Source organism: Pseudonaja textilis, chromosome 3 (assembly GCF_049901715.1).
Source record: "Pseudonaja textilis isolate UNSWEBS1 chromosome 3, rPseTex1.2, whole genome shotgun sequence".
Classification (NCBI taxonomy): domain Eukaryota; kingdom Metazoa; phylum Chordata; class Lepidosauria; order Squamata; family Elapidae; genus Pseudonaja; species Pseudonaja textilis.
Genome location: NC_141992.1, coordinates 56,308,545 through 56,323,725, shown reverse-complemented (window position 1 = coordinate 56,323,725; position 15,181 = coordinate 56,308,545). Strand labels below are relative to the sequence as shown.

At 37.0% G+C, this 15,181-nt stretch overlaps 1 protein-coding gene across 3 annotated transcripts in view; it reads left to right on the top strand.

Annotated features, from left to right (window-relative positions):
• The window catches only part of EIF2B3 (eukaryotic translation initiation factor 2B subunit gamma), an 89,850-nt gene that overhangs the window by 31,529 nt on the left and 43,140 nt on the right, over positions 1 to 15,181 (top strand). For all 3 annotated transcript variants that reach the window (XM_087929828.1, XM_026707212.2, XM_026707213.2), the window contains exon 6: positions 9,726 to 9,815. In XM_087929828.1, coding sequence (XP_087785954.1) covers positions 9,726 to 9,815 — 90 coding nt within the window. The remainder of the gene's footprint in view (positions 1 to 9,725; positions 9,816 to 15,181) is intronic.

The window sequence follows — 15,181 nt, the reverse complement described above, 5'->3', positions numbered from 1 at the left end:
TGATAAAAAGAAAAACAAACAAACAGAAAACAAGGAAGGGGTGGCTCTAGTAGCAAACTGTTGCATAGATTGGATCCTGCCATGAAAAAAAGTAGAATTAACTTTTGTAGAAGTATCTGCAAAATATGTCTAAGATCCAGGGGTGGGATTCAGCTGGTATGGACTGGTTCGGATGAACCGGTAGTTCCAACGATCAGTTGGCCCCGCCCACCTGCCCCTGCACTAGTCTGTCCTATATTTCCTTTGTCTGAAGCGCAGCTGATAGGCGTGGCAGAGTGGATTGCAGTACCTCAGCTGTTTTACCCACCAGGGCTGCAATTGAAGGTAAGTTTAGAGCTATTTTCAAAGGAACCACGTATAGGTGCAGTGCACATTTGGAGCGGGCAAAGCACGCACTCAGTGAACCAGTTGTTACACCGGTTGAATCCCACCATTGCTAAGATCTACAGTAAGAATGCAAGGCAAATTGTACTGGCATAAACAGTCTGGGCCCAAGTGATATGATGAATTGATTCTGGACAAATAACTTAAGTAAAACTATTTGAGCAATTACTAGTTATTCAACACTGAGTTACTAGTAAGCTTTCAGGAAAGCCAAAATACAGCTAGGTAGTATCAGGATACTATAGCTTAGAACCCATACCCTTCCTTGTGGCTTCATATAGCTGCTTAATGATATGGTAGAAAAGTTAGAAACTAGGCAGGATTTCCTATGTTATGTTATGTCATACAACATATCCAATATGTACTACATCCTTTTTTGTCAATTTGATACTCTCTCTTGATGGAGATGTTGTGCAGGGAGGGATGGCTACTTTATATGAATTATTGTAACAATGCAAAGGGATAAATATTGTAAAAATGTGCTTGCAACTGGCATTATCAAAACTTAAAGGATAAAGATAGCAATATGTTCCATAGTGCTTTAGAAATTATTAATGCAGAAGTTTAAAGACCACCAGTCAATTTGCTGAGCTTTTGTTCCAGAAGTCTAGATGTTCAGGATGGTCGAATAAACGGGAAGTTGTTGAAAACGAGTTTCCTATTTGAAGCACTGTATCTCAACCAGAGTAGAATTGTATTAAGTAGTAAATAATATTTGGTAATTTTCATCTAGAATCTAGGTGAAATGCCATTTTTTGTATGCACTCTTATGAAAACCATTTGTGAAAAAGGGCTTTTGGCAAGTTTTCTGTTCTTTTGGAAGGACATAATTTTTTCCCCATTTTTGCATTGTAGGGGTTTGGACTATGGCTGAAGAATTGCCCCTAAATAGTGGCCATGAGATATAATTTGCTTAAGCCACTCTAACAACCCTGAGAACAGGGTCTCTTCAGACTTCTTTCTTCCCACAGTCTTTGTTTATAAGAGCACTTGAAAATATTGTTCTTCAGGTAAATGTAGTGTTCCATGCTTGATCCATGCTTTAGGATTTCAGTGAACATCTCTTTCCCAGGCCAAAAAGCTATTGAATTTTTAAAGCTTTTCAGGAAGAAGAATCTGTGAGCACATATTTAGCTGTACCAGACTCTATTGAAAGAATAATGGTTTGTTCCTCCATTCAGCAGCATTCTTATCCTTATAAGAGTGCTTGAGTTGCAGTTGTGTCAAAATTATTTTATTTCTATGCTTTAACATTGCTTTTGGTCCTCTCTTTATTCTAAGTATTCTTAATGAAAATGTGAGTATTTGAGATATGGGGGTATTTTTGTTTTGGGAAACGCTTTGCAAATATACTTGCAAAATGGGAAAATGCATCATCTGCACAAAAATTATAATGCTTCCTAATGCTCTGCTCTTATTTTCTATCCCAGCTTCTTTTTGTGATGTATCTTATTCCTTGATAATGAAGTCCTAAGTTAGTAGTTATTAAAGGATATTGAAAATGAAATAGGCCTTTTGAAAGGTGAGCATGAATCTTACAGCTGCATGGCTCATCTTGTTACAAAAATAATATAACATAAACAAAAGTGAGAGTTCGGTTAAAAAAAACAACCTTACTCTTTTGAAACTACACCTGTATGAAAGATACCTTCTTTTATCACAAAAATATTAACTCAGAAATTCAGCCTATGTAACACACTCCAGCATTCATAGTTCATCATTTTATAAGGTATTTTTAATCCTTAAATAATGATTCTAATATCAACCAGTTTTAACTTGAAATTTACTAATTTATTATTTTTTTTAAAAAAAAATTCTGTGTAATTGATGGCTGTCTAAAAAGGAGATGGAGAAGAAAGCTAGGAAAAATTTTAAGGAGAAATGTTGCTTCTTAATCCTGTTTCCTTTGGCAGTTTTCTGTCTTCACTCATCACACAACTAAAATACATTGCGGCCTTCTGAGAGGAAGATAGCAAAGTCTAATCCTCAAATAAAAGACTTCCTTTGGTTCTAACTGCTACCTATTGTGCATGGATACTGTGGATATGTACTGTATTGCAAAGTATTTGAACACAGCTTTACAGTTAAAAGAGTTTTGTGAACTTACGCTCCATTACAGTTTTAGTCCTTAATCCAGGGATCTCCAAACTTAGCAATTTTAAGACTTGTGGACTTCCACTCCCACAATTCTCGCCTGGAGAATTCTGGGAGTTGAAGTCCACAAGTCTTAAAGTTGCCAAGTTTGGAGACCTCTGCCTTAATTTATAATGCCAGTTTGGATGATACCAATAAAATTAATTAAACGAATGACTCAACTTCACGTTCCTTTTTGGCACTTCTCAACAATATCAGAGAGGGTCCCAGATAATGTTCAGAAGTGCCAAAAAATAGTGTGCAGGTGATTCGTGTTCTCTTGTTCAGTTTTTGGAAACATCTGAAATAACAACTTAGTCTTTTTGCTATGAGAAAAATAAATGAGTTACTTTTTTGCTGGAGGCATTTGTACATTTTTTGTTTTGTTTTGTTGCAACTTGGAAATTGTAGAAAGCATATCCTGTTTAATACTTTATGTCTGAATTTGCCTTAAGAAACTATGTGTAGTTGGAAGCAGAGATTTCTCCTTTTTCTTTTTCATCTTTTCATAGTAAAATGTTTTTATTTTCCTGTCAGTGGTGGAATATCTCTTCTTTTGTTCTGGTTTGATTAGTGAGATGCAGCAGTATGTCTACAGAAAAGTTAGGTTTTCCCTTTGCAAATGTTGTTGCTTTTTGATGTGAAATTTCTAAGTGTGACGTTGATCTTGAAGATATTTTCCTCGCAGATCTGCCAAATCTCAATCTCCATTTATATAACTTTGAAAGCCTTCTCCACAAAAGCTAGACTTAAAATATATGAAGCTTCTTTTGGTACAACTCTTCTTTCTTGACTAATATATCCTTTCATTCTTTTAAGATTTTGTCAACATAAATAATCATTGACCTAGAACCATAATTGAGCCCAAATTACTGTTGCTAAGCAAGACAATTGTTAAATAAGTTTTGCCTCATTTTAAGATTTTTCTTCTCGTCTATTGTTTATATTGTTCATAGTCATAGTTTACTTGAACTCATAGTCTGTTTTCTAGTCTGGTGTCTTAACCACTAAACCAACATGTTTCATGCTACTATTATATAATTAGCACAATATATGAATATTCTCTGTTGAATTACTCTTGTATATTAGAAATGTTCTCAATAAGTTTTTACAGAGCCTGAATGGAAAAACGCAGTATAGGACAGCTTCCATTGTTATGTGGATCCCTGGGTAGGAAAAAGAAGGAATAAAAATCCCAAGTTCCAATAAAATTTACTAGAACCCAATGAGTTTAGGAAGTGTATTCCTTTCTCATGGACAATATAAAAACAGAAACAATCAAAAGTAGGCACGAATGTTTTGCAGAAAGTTACAATATACAGATTATAATATTTATAAAAATGGCCGATTATCTGGTATGTACTGTAACAGAGATGTCTATAATATAATAGCCTCAGCTGTAAATTCAACAATCAGACCACCTCAGTGCTAGACTTCCTTGCTATGTCCTTTGGATAGCAGAATTTCAGTGGGTGTCTTGGCTTCATGACATTGTTCTCTAAATTGCTCCTGTTACCAACAGTCCTGTTGATAAAGAAAAAAACATTGTTTCAGTTTCAGCTGATTGTCATTTTATGATGCATTTTTCAAACAAAATAGCACCATGAATTACAGAATCTTGAAACCTAAACAAGTGAGTCCCCTACGGTAACTTTTATCCTTTTTGAATATTTAAGTGGCTAGTTAAACACATTTAAACGTTTTTATCTTGCTTCTGTAGCTAGGTTAGATTAGATTAGATTAGATTAGATTAGATTAGATTAGATTAGATTAGATTAGATTAGATTAGATTAGGCAGGCAGGCAGGCTGGCTGGCTGGCTGGCGCGCGCGAGACCATTAAATAAAATTAGATTCAAAAGACCACTTTCTATCAGTGATTTTCTCATCTTCCTTGTATACTTGCTCTTCAGCCTCGGGACAATGCCCCCAAATATTTTTCTAGTTAGCTCAGTGAAACTGGCAGCCATAATTTGGACCTTAAGACTTAAAGTCATGGGTGTCCAACCTCATGACTTGTCTGGGCCACACTGAATGAAGAGGAATTGTTTTGGGCCATATATAAAATATATAATATAGTTAATTTATGATCTTGTGGAAGTTGCATTACTAGCTGTCCACGGCCACATGCATGGACTTCAAAACAGCTTAAAACCTAATCTCTAAGTGTATGCCATGCAAAAGGTATATAAGAGAAAATAACTAAGAAACCTTAGTGATATTCACATATGATTTTAAGTCATAAAGTTCAATTTAGTAAACTGAAATTTAAGCAATATACTAATGAATGGGTTCATTTGTTCTTGGTCTGTATAACAGGATAAGGCAATTAGGGAAGTACTGTATAATCTTTGGCTGTTAAACTTGAGAGAGTGGTTTATTATACCTAAACTAGCCAGTAATGAATACTGTATGAAATTGGGCAGAATCCCTTGTAAACTTTCAGTTAGGACTTTGCCAGTCTTGTTTTCATATTTGCTCAGGGCTTTTTCACACACTGCATTCTTAAGCTGCTTGATTCCCAGAAATAAAATTGGTTTAAGAAACCTGTCCCAGATTTCAACTACTTCCTCTGCTTTGACCATCATAAAGGCCTGGTATTTTCTCTGGACTGTGGCCTCCAATTAGTGGCCGCCTCTGTTTTTTGGTTTTTTAAAAACTGCTATGGACCATATCAGGAAATGAAGCAACAGTGGTTTTTCTTTCCATGAGTAAGTCTTTGAGGAGAGAACATGTGGATTCCATCGACAGACCTTTTCTTTTCTATGGACCTTTCTGTATTGGCTCTGCCTCAAACTGCACACCAATCCATGGACTGAGAAAAATAAAAATAAAAAAACACCCTTTTACCATTCATTTTTTCTGTTCCTTGGCCTAGAACAGTGATGGCTAATTTTTTCGTCCTTACGTGCTGAATGTGTGCATATGTGCCTGCATCCATAATGCAATGCGTGTGCGACCCCCCCTGCGCATGCGTGCGCAATCCCCCTGCGTGCCTCTGCACATGCATGCGTGACCCCACACACATTGCATGCCTCTGCGCATTTGCGCGTAACCCCCCAGTGCGCTGTGCACCTCTGTGCATGCATGCATGTCTCCTACACACGTGCACCACCGCATGCGCAGCAGATAACCAACAATCAGCTGACTGGCGGGAGGCATGCGCATGCATGCGCAATGGACCTGATCTGGGGCAACCACTCACGTGCTGGCAGAACTTGCGGCACATGTGACATACAGTGGTGGGATTCAAATTTTTTTACTACCGGTTCTGTGGGCGTGCTTGGTGGGCCTGGCAGGGAAAGGATACTGTAAAATATCCAGTCAGAGGTGGTATTGCCGATTCTCTGAACTACTCAAAAATTCCACTACCGGTTCTCCAGAACTAGTCAGAACCTGCTGAATATCACCTCTGGTGCCATAGGTTCGCCATCACGGGCCTAGAAGGTAGCTCAACCAGTAACTGAATGATAGGGGGCATTCCTACCACAGCACACAGTAATGAATTGTAATAAAGGTACACAGAAGGGAAATTGGACACGCTGCTTATAATGGTAGAAATCCTAAAACACTACATTGGATGCAGGGGGCTGGGTTGAGTAACGGTTGTTATTGTATATTCCTGCTCTCAAGAAGCATTTAACATGGTAGCCTAGTCATGTAGATCAACCCTTAGTCACTTGTAGAAAATGAGGAGTAAGGTGAATGAACAGATTGCCTGTATCAGTATATTGCTCATTCATACTTTATTAAATCATAATCGGTAGCCACGTGAACATGACTTTTTCTGAAAGAATTTTCTATTAATCTATTAAATTTAGGCATCTTGTTGCCTTATATTTTATGCTTTATGATAATGTATCTATAACTGATCTGGGTAACAACTAAGCAAATAAACATTTAAAGAATAATTGTGAATATTTTAATATTGTTCAATTAGTATTTATTTGTTAAATTGCAAATTTAATCTTAATTTAGCCTCCAAATGGGTGAAGCCACTTTTGCTTAAATGGGGCATTATTTTAAAATCCTGTTGGTGACTAGATTTGTTTTAACATGGAAGTTGGTTCTCATTGCCAGGAATAGAGCTGGAGTGCTGCAGGGTTTGTATTTCTAGAATTCTTTCATAACTTTAATTTGTATTTGATTGTTGGCATGGTTGCAATATTTGTATGATCTGACTGACTGTCTGGATAATTTCTTTAATTAAATGCAGACTGAACTCACTTAAAACATGTTGCATTTACTTGTAAAAAGTTTTCAAATGATTTGAAATATCTTCTCTCTTGGTCATCTTTAAGTAGTTGAGCAAGCAGTTAACATTTATGACTCCATTTTAATAAATGTGTTGGAGGTCTTTTTAACACACAAAAATGTGCAGGATAATTAAATCAATATTAACATGTAAGAACTTGTAGTTTCTGGAATTGCTCTCTTAAAACTCAGATATAAACAAAAACCCAATTATTTTTTGTGGTGTACAAGCCCAGATGAAGGGGGTGTTTCCTGCTTTGTGCTTATCATGGAATGCATATGGGGCTTTTGTTGTTGAATGTGAACTGCAGTTGCCCTGGATTTGGATACAAACAAATGAGAATTTCAGAATGTAGCATGTCTTTTCCAATTAAGAAAGATAGAGAAAGAGTTGAATTTTCTAAGGGCTTTTTCAAAGGCAGTGGCTGCTATACGTGACTAAACAAATAGGTGTTATACAGACACTGATTTATAAATTGTTAGAGCAGATAATAAATAAATTAAAATTCAAAAAAAATTACTTGCTTCATGAACTTTGCATTTGTTATGGAAGGAACATACAGAGCTTTCCTATCATTGAAGGTAATGGAGGAGACTTGATTTGTGGAACATTCTTCAACACACTTACAAATTAGTAAGTGTTGTTGTGCTCAACAATACCTCTAGATAATTATCATGCCTATTAGGATGAAAATCCCCTTAAAATGTAAAGGGCTTGCTTCTGATGATATATCCATATACTTGTGCATATTGGATCTTTCATCTTTGATCAGGGATGTAAATGACAGAATTACAGTAGGATCAAATCTGCAATAGCTATTTAAGTGTGTTGCTATTGGTATTCTGCAAAGGCAGGCAACATTTTTTGTGGCGACAGGTAGGGTACATGGTAGGAAATAGGTTTTTTTAAATCTACGGCCACTTCCAACTCTAGCTGAGAATGATGCAATGTGCCCTCTTTGGGGTCTTTTGATAGCAGTCTATGAATGTCAGTACAAGTATTTTTGTGGGTTTATTATTTTTGAATATCTCTTTCTGTACATTAGAATTACTAAACTACAGAGGGTTTAATGGAAAAAATAAGATACTGTATATGTTCAAAGAAGTTAAAGAGATCATCTGGTCTGAAAATGTTTCTCCAGTTTTGAAGAGGCACTTCTCATTCCATTCTAATCTCTTTGAGTCAGTAACTCTAAAAGGTAGACTTACTTTCTAAAGCTCCAGTTGCTCTCCTACAACTAAATACCTACAAGATCTTTGGTGAATTTTCAATTTTGAATTGTTCTATTCTGAAAAAACGAGTACGGATATTTCTTGTTTACGAGCTATTCATATCGTAATTAATATTACGATATTATGGTGGTGCTGAAGGCATGGTAGTTATGTCCGGTTCTCAAAGTTACAGTTATTGCAGCGCTCCTGCAGTCATGAGGTCAAAATGTGAGTTCTTTGCAGCCTGCTATCATTTACATCCACGGAGGCATTTCAACTCCCCACCCACCAACCCGCTTATCTCTCCCCCATCTTTGTCCTTTTTGACTGCCCTGGCCTCTTACCCCACCTCCTCTTACTGGCCCTAGCTGACCTTTGTCATCTCGTAGGGGAAAAGATGGTGTAGGGCAGCCAAAAGGGCAGAAATAGAAGAGGGTTAGGCGGTTAGGAGTACTGAAGCAGCAAGGCAGGAGAAGGGTTTGGCCCTTACCTAATGATGGAACAGTCCTTCCATAACCACCACAACCAGAACTACTGAAACTGCTATTGCTAAGTAGTGCCGCCATGTGATGTTCCACCTAACAATCACTTCATTTAGAAGTCACAATTAGTGAAATTAAGCAAGCTCTACCATACATTCTTTATTTAGAGATATTATATGCTTAGAACCAATGTTTAGAATTCCCATAAACAAATCTTAAGTTGCATCCAAAAAGGTTGGATTTCTCTTTTCCTTTCATTAGTTTTCTTAGGAGATTAAAAGTAGCTTTCTCCAACTTCGTGCTTTCCTAATATAATAACATTAGTTTGGGTAAGACTGATTAAAAGAATAGGGAGGTATTGGGTTTTTTTAAAAAAATCTATCTTATTTTTTAATAAAACAATTTATTAATTTTAACAGTTAAAAACAGCCAACAATACATATACAAATAAATGAAAGAAAAAAAGAAAGAAGAAAGAAGAAAAGAAAGAAAAGAAAAGATTGAAAAGAAAGGAAAAAGAAAGAAAAAGAAAGAAGGAAAATTACATTTCCTGTTACTAAATAAGCTACAAGTTGAACACACTTATCTGTAGGGACAAAATACATGATATCAAAATTCCTAAAGCTTTCTCTAAAATTCATACATTCAACTTTAGAAAATAACTCAGTGGAAACAACCAATAGGAAGCTATACCTTTCATGGTTAGAAATATTTGTTGTTACTGAAATAATATTCTGTAAATGTCACGTTCTGTTGTATTTTCCAAAAAGAAAGAAATAAACAAATTAAACTGGTAACATTTATTTGAAAAAAAAATGTATTTGTATGGAAGCAGAAGAAAATCTTACAAAAGAAACATTGCAAATAGTTTGTAGAAATAATATCAGGCAATATTGGTATTTCTAGTTTAAATTGTTGCTGTAGTTCATATCAGTCTTTCCCTTTGATACCAAACCTAAATCAGAAGTCTCTGCAGAAGAATTTGTGGCATAGATTTAATGTAACATCAGTTTTCATGGATTAGAGCCTGATGTACTTACAGAATGGGATCAGTGACAAACTGGATAAGCAGGTGTGTGTTTGGATGACAAATTAAAGTCATGGGAGCCATCACAATTCACCTCTCCACTAATCCCATAGCAAAGGTTTGGGAACACAGATGGCCCTTGTAAAATTTTACCATCAAGAAATGTTAAAGTGGAGCTCTTAAAGTAACTCTGGAATGCAGAGCTAAGTGACTTCATTCTGTTATTTCCCTCCAGGCATTCACGAATTCACATTAGGACAGGTTTGATGGATGCTCATCTGTACTGTTTGAAGAAGTGTGTCATCGACTTCCTTGTGGAGAACAGGTAAGGAAAAGGATCTAGAACCCAAATGTGCTTCAAAAATGTTTGAATGTCACACTGGAAAAATCCTTGGCCTTGTTAATATACAGGATTACAATATACAGCTAGTGTTTTTCTTGCTTTAAATATAATAACACCCTCTTCTGTTTGTGATAATATGGATGCAATTCCTTGATATCTCCTGAGCATTCCTTTTATGCTCATGGGATATAAAGGGATGCACCATGCATTTTAATGATGTACAGTGCATTGCAGGAGTTCTACCTCATTTTCTGCTTATGGGCTCTCACTTGTATAAAATAAGTGAAAGGGAAGCAGGAAATACTGAGAAGACCCCTTCAGCTTCCTACTTCCTCTTAAGATCATGTTTCAGTTTTGAACACATGCATATGGTTATTCCAATCCTGTTTTCAGACGCAGCGTTCCCTTAAAAAAAAAAAAACTTTGAGCTTTAACAGGGCCTGCTCCTTTGCCTTTCTAGCACTGAAATCAGATGAACAATGAGCAAGGGTGCCTGAGAAAATTAAAGAATAGCGTGTGAAATTAAACTTTCTTAAAGATGCTCCTCACCATCATTACTGCTACCATTCATTTATGCTGCAGAACATACAAATGAAGCATCATCTTTAAATATATATATATATATATAAATTGAGTTAGAGGAAGATTCTGCCAACCAGTTGCATTGAAAAAGCAAGAGCTTATGAAAAATGCAAGGCAGGGGGTCTCTTTCTCGGCTCTGATTTGCCACATAGCTTCTTAAAGATAACCCAACTGTATCTTACTGCATCTCACTCATTTTGAGCTGGAAGAAGAGAAGGGGGAAATACAAAGTTTATCTCACTGCTTGTTGCATAACAGATCACTCAGTTTTTTCCTGTTCCTTAGATGCTATGGAGCATTTCTATTTGTCCTACAAAGGTTGGGACATGTGTAAGTGACCACACTTTTTTGTTAGCCATCAAGGCCACCCAAACTTTGTTGGTTCTTAGTGGGAAATCAGTTTAAAGAGGAAGGCGACAGTGACAGATTCCATTTAACTGAGAGTTATCTGCAGGATGTCTGCTCTCTGGAATATATCAAGTGAGGGGCAAGTTTATTCAACATGAATGCTAGACAATTAACTCTAATTGACAAGACCTAAACAAGTTGTTTGGACACTGGAAATTAAATCCAACCCATTACTTCCCCTGACTTCTCTTTGTATATGATGGTAACTTTCCACCCAGTAGCATTAGACAATGGAGGATTACCACACTGAACTAATAAACTTGTTGACTTCATACCGAAACTTAATATGTGCCTGCTTTGTCTTCATTTGTATCTATTAAAGCATTTTTGTTCAGTGGTAATATGAGTATTTCTATTCCTTTTGTATGGGTCTTCTTTTTGTACATTATTTTGTCTATTTGTGAATCCAATCCTTCTTGGGATAAATCATGTTGGCTATTTTTGATACATCCTGTGTATCTTGCGGTGTTCCTAGTATGAAATTGAGACCACCTACTGAGAGGAAGAAAGACATCCTTTTATGGAAGAAGAGAGAGATTCTGGCTATAATGGTTTAGCCGTAATGAAGAGCGATGTACTCACCTCAAACTAGAAGTAACTTAAAGCTGAACCCCAGGCATAACTTTCAGTCCCACCTGCGACAGATGTTGCTGGGGCTGAAACAGCTGTGTTCCATAACATTTTTGCTCCCTTGAAATACTGCAGAAGCCACAGGTGATGACAATTAAAGAAAAAAAAATGAGATGCTAAGGATGGAGTTTAAATGTTACAACCAAGTGTTATAAATCAAGATGACAATTTTACCTGTGCATTAGTAAAAGTAAGGAGGTGAAGGATGACCAATGTGCAAAAAAAGTTTCCTACAAGTAAATAGATTTCTGTAGTAAGGTCCTATTTTTATTCCCTATTCCCCAAAAATTCTTGACAGATTATAGCATGGACAGATCAGCAGAAACAGATCAGGTGATGATAAAATTTTATAAAATAAAAATTTAAAAATAGTCCTGGAATGTTTCTTTGCAAGGGCCTCTACAAAACCATTCTAAAAACAACTCTTACATATATGCATTTCATCATCCATTTAGTTTAAAAGCTATTTATTTTATATTTTGATGTATTAGATAGCATGTTATAGTATTGCTGATTTATTTTATCTGTTCTGTAATAAATCCATGGTAAAGTTGTTATAACTACTACTGGCTGTTCATTGGCTGCATGCCAACCATAGCTATAGGAAAGGTAGATCTGTACAGGATGTAAGGCAAAGATTTAATTTGCTACATTCTTTGCTATCAATACGAGACAGGCAGTTAGGTTTCTGCAGTTTGAAAAGAAGTTACTAGTTCCTGAGATACAAATCAGAAGAAAAGACACTGCTTTCCTCTTAGTTCTCTTGTAATGGCATGGTCAGTTGGGCTTCTCTTTATTGAAATATGCCAGCTCATTAATATTGAAGATCACCAGAACCTTCAACTGATCCAGAATGTGACAGCATGGGTAGTAATAAGCATGCCTTGGTGTGCCCTCTGCTGTACAAGTGGCACTGGTTGTGAGTTTGCTTCTAGGTGTAATTCAGGATGCTAGCCATTACCTACAAAGTCCTAAATGGCACAGGGCCCAGTTACATGAGGGATCATCTGTTTCCCCTAGTATCGTCCTGGCCACTTCAATCCAGCAGGATTAGTTTGCTCCAAATTCCTTCAGTCAAAGATTGCCATCTGTTTAGAATCTGGAAAGGCACCTTATATCTTGTCATAGCATTCACTCTCTCAAATAAGGCTCCCCAAGAACCACTATTTGTGACCTTCAACGTCTGCTTCCAACATGCAAAATCAATTGGAAAGCCAGCAGAAGGTTGCAAATGGTGATCATGTGAGCATGGTATTCTGTGACTATGTAGGATTTGCCTAACAGCAGCTACTGATAGTGGCAAAACTGCTTTCAAAAGACTGCTTGGCCCAGTGACATTACATTTTATCCCAATTGTTATTGATATGACCTGTAGCTCCCTTCTACGGGTATATTTATCTATACCCCCCTTCTGAACTGAATTGAAGAAGCCTCTTGTATGAGTAGTGAAACATTTTCAAGGAAAAAAAAAACAAAGTTTTTGCCTTTTGGAAAAAGCACCATTAGATTGATTCAGAATCTTTCCAGTTGGAGAAAGTGGATTGTTTCAAACAGAAGTCTTCGGGGCTAAAGAAACTTTCTTTATAGTCTATCCAACTTATCAAATGGGACAGCAATAGACAAATTTAAAGATTTTTAATTCTAACATTTTTTACTTCTGATAGTTCTACCTAAATCCTGATGATGCTACTTAGTTTGCTAATGAAATGTCTGCAAGCAAACAATCAAGCTCAGAGGATACCATGAAACTCCAAGTTCAACTCTGAGCTACAAATATCCCCTTTTGTAGGTACCTAAATGTAAATCTAAATATGAAAACTACATTTTCAGTTTTCATCTGTTATTATATTTATGCCTCCCCCTTTTCCCAATAAATTCAAATCAATGTCCACTTCTTTCCTGTTCTGGTTTTACCATCACAACACAAAGAAGTCAGATGAAGATGGTGAATTTGAAGGCTATTGATTTGAATTTGTATCTTTCCCATCTCTAGAACGTGGAAACAAGGACAAAATAGAACTTTGAGCTACAAGAAATGATGTGAGGATGATTAAGAACAACTCTTGTGAATACATTCTAAAGAGTAATAAGTTAAATAATTAGTTTTGTCATATTTTGTTATTTCGAACCCATAAATGCCAGATTTAATAGCCCTACATGGAGCAGTTTCCTGAGCAAAGTTAATCTGCTTTTCAGAAAAAGCTTTTAATGTTCAAGTGGAAACTCTTGGCTTGGTTGTATTCAGAGAAGCAGAGTATCAAATAAGTTTTGGGAAAGAAGAAAAAAGCCTTTATGGGTGGTTGAAAACATTGGCTATTGATAAGCCACTTCCCCTGCAGTTCCTTTCCTCCTCTTTTCAGCCAGTCTTCCAAGATCTCTACGGTGACCTTTTCTGGAAAGCTGTTCCAGAAAAGATTATTTTTCTCCCATCTGAGCTGCAGACCAAAAGGAATGCTGTGAAGAAAAAACTTCAAAGTTCTGTACCTTCCATGAATAGCCAGAGGGTAGAAGCTGTGTTTTGGTTGATGAGAGTAAATTTTGTCCACGGGCTTCTGCTTGATTTGTTTTGTGGTATGTTGTACACAGAGGCCCCTGCAGGTTTACATTAAGATATTGCCCAGACTAAACCAGTCTGTAGTTTTGCTTTCTCCCTTTCAATGCCTTTTTATCATTCACACTGTCACCTGTGTTTCCTGGCAAGGCCTATGGACTGTGAGGGAGGTCTGGCAAAGTCAGACTTCTTCTGGCTTAATACATGCTCTCTCCCTCCCTCTCTCTTTCTTCTTGCCTGCCGGAAAAATGTCTGTAAAAGAGAGCTTGCTGTGTGGATGCTGAAGAGAGATACCAAAGAGAGAGCACGTCAGTTCTGTGATTGATTTCTTCCTGATAATGTTCGGGTTGTATAGTGAGTATTTTCCATGTGAAAAGAGAAATGGAACAGATTACAATTTAGGAATTAAAATGCAGACAAATAGATGAAATGGCCAAACCAAATGAAAAAATATAAAAGATGCAGCTAAAGGGAGACTATTCCTGCAGATTTACTGAAAATTTAAATGGTGTCACAGGAAAAGATTTAGGGATGATTAGCATTTACTTCAAGTATCCTTCAAATTATAACAATGGTGGGTGCTGAACGAAGTGAATAACAAGGGGTTCTCAAACTTTTGACTGTTACAATGCTCTTGTAGTCATGTGAACAAAATTTGAATGCTTGGCAACCAGCTTGCACTCATAACCAATTGCAACATCCCTTGGTCATGTGATTGCCATTTGCAACCTTCCTTGCTGTCTTCCCCCAAGCAAGGATCATGGGGAAGACCACAGGTTTTGCAATTGGCTTTCTTCACTTGTATGCACCACACCCTCTTTTGCTTGCATGCATCCCAGCTGTCTTTTCTTGGCTCTCCTGGCCTCCCCGCATTCACACAAACCCTCCACCTTCTCTCACTGGCCTCCCTGTCCTTGCACTCCTTTGCATCCTCTTGTCTGAACTTGCACCCATACTACCATCACCACCCCAAATTTGTGTGCGACCTGCACTGGACCTCAAAGAGCTTCCCCTACCCTGCTGCAGCCACCTTCATAGTTTTACCTGGGGCAGCCTCTGCTTTCCACACAGTGATCCACACATTTGGAGTTACAACACCAGCCAGGACTGCCTGGATTGTTATCTGGAAGATAAACTGGTAATTCATTTTCAGAATGTTTATTTATGCATAATAATA